Below are 6208 nucleotides of genomic sequence, written 5' to 3' on the forward strand. Positions count from 1 at the left end.
TGCTTTGCTTACTTCTTGTTTTTTTTTTTAATCATTTAATCTTTTGACTAGGTAATGTATTCATATGGTCTGAGCATTGAACAGTATTAAAAATATATACACTGTTAAAAAAAAGAAAAACTCTCCCTCCAAACACCATCCCTCTCCTGCTCAGTTTCCAACCCCCTAAACAGATAATCAGGGTTATTACTGTCTTCTTAAATTTTTTCGGAGATTTTTTTCTTAATGTATATACAAACCAAGACTAACACAGTCTTTCCCCTCCTTCGTTACACAAATGGCATATAAACTGATCTCTTATTTTTTACAGATGTATAGTATTCCATTATATGGAGCTATACACACACGCACACACACCATAATTTAATCAGTCCTTGTTGGTTCACATGACTTTTGGGACGTTTCTGATCTTTTAGGTGCATTACAAACAATGCTATAGTGTACTGTCTTGCACATCTATCATATTACAGCTGTACTAATATTTCTTTAGGATTAATTCCTAGAAGTAGAATTACTCTGTTAAAGTTTCCTTCCTCATCTTTACCTTAAAAAGACAGCTCTTGAAAACTGTTTCCTGAAGCCAAAATTATCAAAATAGCTTTAGTTGTAAAAGTGGGATTACATGGAGGTAAACTATTCTATTTTTGGAAATGGATGGCATCACGGACTCAATGGCCATGAGTTTGATTAAACTCCGGGAGTTGGTGATGGACAGGGAGGCCTGGCGTGCGGCAGTCCATGGAGAGTTGAACACGACTGAGTGACTGATCTGAACCGATAGCCCAGAAGTAATAAACATGTATTTTCAGTTTTAATTATATATTTTGGACATATTTATCCCATTCAAAATTCAAAGATACAACAGCCATCCTTCACTTTTAAATAAAAGAGAAACTCAGTGAGTTGGTGATTTGTCTGTTACGACATCTCCTTTGAAAGGCGTGTAAGAATTCAACCAACAGCCTGACTTTAACCCTGGCTAGCATTGTCTGCGCTTAGTTTACATGTCTAATGAGCACAAAATTAACAATGTTTTCTCTCCCTCTCTTCCTTTCTGCTTCCGTTTGTTTCATCTGCCACTGCCAACACTTTTCTTCCCATCAGCAAATGGTTTGTTTTATGTTTCCTAATTTGTGAGCATGTATGTGAGTGTGTGTATATGTGTGGCTTCCCACTGTACTTCCCATTTTATGGCTTTTTTTCCCCTTCCTGATATGATACGTAGCTCCCAACAGGATATAGTCTTACAAAACACAGTTTGAGAAGTGAGATAAGAGTCAGTGGGTCTGCCTCCAATGTCAGAAGGGATATTCTGCAGAGAATAACAAAGCCAGTGATTTCTAGCTTTGTTTTGTAACTGCCCCAGTGGGAGAAAAAGGCCAAATATTTCTTTGAAAAATAAATACTAGATGGGCCAAAAAGTTTGTTCAGATCTTTCATCTTACAGAAAAATCCCAAATGAACTTTTTGGCCAACCCAATATGTATGTATGAGTGTACACACAGACACACATAATATTTTTTTAAATTATAAAGTAGGATTTTTTTTTTCCTGATGGACATTTAGAGAAATGAGACCTTTTCATTATTTGTAGAGGAGAGGAGAAACCGTTTTTAAATTAAAGTGCCCTTGCTTTAAAACGTTGGACAGGAGTATTTCCTCCTGGTGGTCAGGCATCTCCTTACTCCACTTCCCCGAGTCTGGGCCCCAGTCCCCTGAACGTTGCCCTCTCAGTGTGTGCCTGCATCAGTTGAAAGGAAGCTTAAGTCTTCTCTTTAAAATCCTTCTTTTGGGACTTCCCTGTCAGTCCAGTGGTTAAGACTCCTCTCTTCCACTGCAGGAGGCACGAGTTCAATCCCTGGTCGGGGAACTAAGATCCCACATGCCATGGGGTGTGGCCCAAAACAGGAAAACCCCAAAACAGCCCCTTCCTTTTTCTCTGAAGACCCACTTAGCATCCCACCATAACTAATAAGTGAATGTTAAATTGTGGTCTGAGGAGAATTTACATAAGCTTATTCAAATCTACAGAACGTGAAAGTCCTGGATTGGCTCTACAGTTTAGCTGAACAAGTAACTGGTTGTGCTTTTTGTACAATTGTGTGTGTGTGTGTGTATAAACATATTTAAAAAGGGTTGAGTCACGGCCATTGCTGGCCCCTGTGACTTCAGCACACTGCAACCACAGCCTGAGTATAATTGCTGACTTCTTGATGCTCCAGTGTACATATTTTCAGGCATTTTACACATTTTTTCCCCCAAATTAGATTGACTTCCTCAATTCAGTAATAGTAGACCTTCAGAGGAAGAATCAGGACCTCAAGATGAAGGTGGAGATGATGTCAGAAGCAGCCCTGAATGGGAACGGGGACGACCTGAACAATTACGACAGGTATTTCTTGCTCAGCGATGCTGAGTGGAACCTTAGCTCCATCTAAATACGTGTGTGTTTTTAAAGTTAGGTTCTCCAGACAGAGAAGGACAAATATGGCTTCTATGTGAAATTAAAAGAAAAATGGTACAAATGAACTTATTTGCAAAACAGAAATAGAGTCACAGATGTAGAAAACAGTCTTGACTTATGGTCACCAGGGAGTAAGGGGAGGAGGGATAAATTGGGAGACTGGGATTGCCATATACACACTACTGTATATAAAATAGATAACTAATAATGATCTACTGTTATAGCACAGGGAACTCTACTCAATACTCCATGGTGAACTATATGGGAAAAGAATCTATAAAAAGAGGGCTATATGTATGTGTATGGCTGGTTCACTTTGCTGTACAGCAGGTTTCGCAACACTGTAAATCAACTATAATCCAATAAAAACAAAAACAAAAGGAAAATATACATATAACTGAGTCTCTGCTATGCAGCAGAAAATTAATGAAACATTATAAATCAACTGACTTCAATATTATTTTAAAAAGTTAGGTTCTCCAGTGGATTGGAGAAACAATTGCTTTGTGATTATTTGGCCATAAACTGACTTCCACAGATCTGGCAAGAGAGTGGAAATGGTTTGATCTGAAGATTTTAAATGCGGACCGTAGTACTTGTACTTGAGGCTCCGCAGACTGCACCAGAATCCTTGCTTGTGTTTTATTCCTTACAAATGATACTGTCTCTTGAATTTCTTCTGAGGGAGATGAGTTTCTGATCATACACATTGGTAACATTTGCAGCGATGACCAGGAGAAACAGTCCAAGAAGAAACCCCGCCTCTTCTGTGACATATGTGACTGCTTTGATCTCCACGACACAGAGGATTGTCCTACCCAGGCCCAGATGTCCGAGGACCCGCCCCACTCCACACACCACGGCAGTCGGAGCGAGGAACGCCCCTACTGTGAAATCTGTGAGATGTTTGGGCACTGGGCTACCAACTGCAATGACGACGAGACCTTCTGATGAAGCCTTCCACCCAGAACTGGGCTCTCTCAGATGCACTAGTGTGTAGGCAACTGACCACCAGCATTATGCGTGCAGACTTCAGAACTCACGTTATTTTTGACCCCCATCAACAAATCTAAGAAAATATTTTGATCTTCCACAAAATCGCCCTTTTAGTCTCCCCGTATAAGTTTATAAGTTAAAATAATAAATAAGGGGGGGTTTCACCTCTGATTTTTGTCTTCTTGATTTTTAAAACGTATTCCATTGCACCAGATGCCATTACACTCATCGTCCCTATGAGGGAGACCTCACAGAATGACTCCTACCCTTTCAGGACCTTATTTAAGTTAACTTTAAATTATGCCGTTCCTCTTCATATTTGCACTAAAATATTTCCAGGCTGCATTTGTATATTTAGATGTTTGGGTTAAGCTTTGACACTGGAATGAGTTGAAAAAAAAGTATGCCACTTTGCATTTTCATCTACTCATTTATTTTATTTTTAGTCAAAGAAATAGCTGAGTTCTTTGCACTACCCAATGTCAGTAGTGCCTTTATTTCAGGCTTGATGATACTTTTAGGTGTGATTATAAAATCATGAAACAGGTAAAGGGAGGGGGAAGCCCCCAAACTGCTGTGGGAACGTTTTATTATAATCTCGATGCTGCACCCACTTTACTGTGGTGTTTTATCAGTTTTGCATAATTTCAGCTTCTATATATTATATGTATATATTTTTGTAAAATCTATATTTTGGGGAAAAAACCTATACAGTATGTCTTTCTTTTCAGATTTTTATCTTTATGAAAAAGGAAACACTTAAAATGTTCATCAGGACATGACGCGCTAGGCCAGGATCAACATCGCGTGGCTTCGCAGCTGTGTGTTCTCTGTTTTCATTTTCTTTCTTTATCAGGAATAAATAACTGGGAGAATTTTCTCCAGATTTTGTTTTTCTTCTCCAACAAATATCCCCAGCAGTTGGTTAATTAGATAATAAGCCACTCTAAAACACCTAAATGAACCAATCTACAATCTTTACAACTTTTTTTTTTTTTACTGTGTTTTTAGATGAATGTACTATGAGAAATTCAACATTAATAGTTTTGGATTTTCTTATCACAAAAAATAAAATGAAGGACCTCAACCACGAGTTTAGCAACCAGTTTGAATCTATTTATCTTCATTTGAATGTCTTTTAGAATATGTAAAAAGTAATAAATAAATGTATCTTCCAGGAGACATGTATAATAAAAACTTCTATAATTGTACATATGCCTTTGATGTATTTTCCCCTCCAGATTATCAACTATGTGTTTGACAAGTGAAAAATAAATATGTAATCAGTTGAAATTTGGGATTATAAACAAACATATCATAATAGGAACCGCTTCACAAACACAAAATGTAAAGCAGTATTAAAATCCAAGCAAACAAGTGTTCTGTATCTACTTTAATAAATGGTTATTCTTTTTTGCCAGTGTAGTAGACTGGTATTATTCTCAGGTTTATTTGTCCTAATGGTTTTTCTTTAAATGAGCAAGCACCAGAGGTCCAAATAGCAATTTCTACTGCAGTGTGTTGAGAAACTGCTTTTAAGAAATGATCGCAAAGCATTCTGTGACCCACTCAGCATAAAATAAATACCCAAGGTGGTTATCCATTGCTTTGTCTCACTATATTACCTCACAGAAATGTAAGTGGCACTGTGCAGTACCAACTACCTATTAAAGAATGAAGTTTGGAAAGAAACTCTGAAAGCTGCTGTGATATTTACCAAAATGATGACTGAACCAAGCAGTCTGGTTTTATGAGCTCTGATTCCCCCGCAGGTAGATATTTCCAAAGCAGAGGGACCAGTTGAACATGACCAAAAAAGTACCCTGACAGTAGTCCTGGACTTCAGCATTGACAGCTGATGAAAAGACTCAAACTATTAATCTACACTTATTGAGATCATTTCTCTCTCTCTCTCTCCATATATATATATATATATATACAACAAATCATGTTGTACACCTAAAATGAATGTTAAATGTCAATTATATCTCAATAAAAAATACATTTTAAAAAGAAAAGTTTCTAACACTAAACAAATTATTTTAAAATTAAATATGTTTGGGACTTCACTGGTTGCCCAGTGGTTGAGGCCCAGTGCTTTCAATTCAGGAGGCACAGGTTCCATCCCTGGTTGGATCCTGATGATGCGTGGTGAGTCTGAAAATTTTTGATAGAGTCAAGTATTTTTTATAGAGTCAAGTTGAGAGTGGAAGTATGTAAATATGTGTAACTGAATATTACCTCCAAATTCCACTCTGCTTATTCATATGTGGAAAAAAAAAGTGAAAGTGTTAGTCGCTCAGTGGTGGTTGATGCTTTGTGACCCCTGGAATGTAGCCTACCAGGTGCCTCTGTCTATGGGATTCTCTAGGCAAGAATATTGCAGCTCAGTCATGTCCAACTCTGTGACCCCATGGACAGCAGTATACCAGGCTTCCCTGTCCATCACCAACTCCCGAAGCTTACTCAAACTCATTTCCGTCGAGTCGGTGATGCCATCCAACCACCTCAACCTCTGTCGTCCCCTTCTGCTTCAATCATTCCCAGCATCAGGTCTTTTCAAATGAGTCAGTTCTTTGGATCAGGTGGCCAAAAAGTATTGGGAGTTTCAGCTTCAGCATCCTTCCAGTCCTTCCAGTGAATATTCAGGACTGATTTCCTTTAGGATGGACTGGGTATGTAGCTGCTATTCCCTTCTCCAGGGGATCTTCTCCACCCAGGGATTGAAACCTCCTCTCTTAAGTCCCC

General features: G+C 38.4%; 1 protein-coding gene across 10 annotated transcripts in view; it reads left to right on the forward strand.

Moving 5' to 3' along the window:
- CLIP1 (CAP-Gly domain containing linker protein 1) overlaps positions 1 to 4885 on the forward strand; it is a 144523-nt gene extending 139638 nt beyond the window's left edge. For all 10 annotated transcript variants that reach the window (XM_060401140.1, XM_060401138.1, XM_015101613.3 and 7 more), the window contains 2 exons: positions 2268 to 2392; positions 3190 to 4885. In XM_060401140.1, the coding sequence (XP_060257123.1) occupies positions 2268 to 2392; positions 3190 to 3415 (351 nt within the window). In that variant the 3' untranslated portion in view covers positions 3416 to 4885. The remainder of the gene's footprint in view (positions 1 to 2267; positions 2393 to 3189) is intronic.
- The last annotated feature ends 1323 nt before the right edge of the window (positions 4886 to 6208 follow it).

The sequence above is a fragment of the Ovis aries genome, chromosome 17 (genome assembly GCF_016772045.2).
Source record: "Ovis aries strain OAR_USU_Benz2616 breed Rambouillet chromosome 17, ARS-UI_Ramb_v3.0, whole genome shotgun sequence".
In the NCBI taxonomy this organism is placed as follows: Eukaryota; Metazoa; Chordata; class Mammalia; order Artiodactyla; family Bovidae; genus Ovis; species Ovis aries.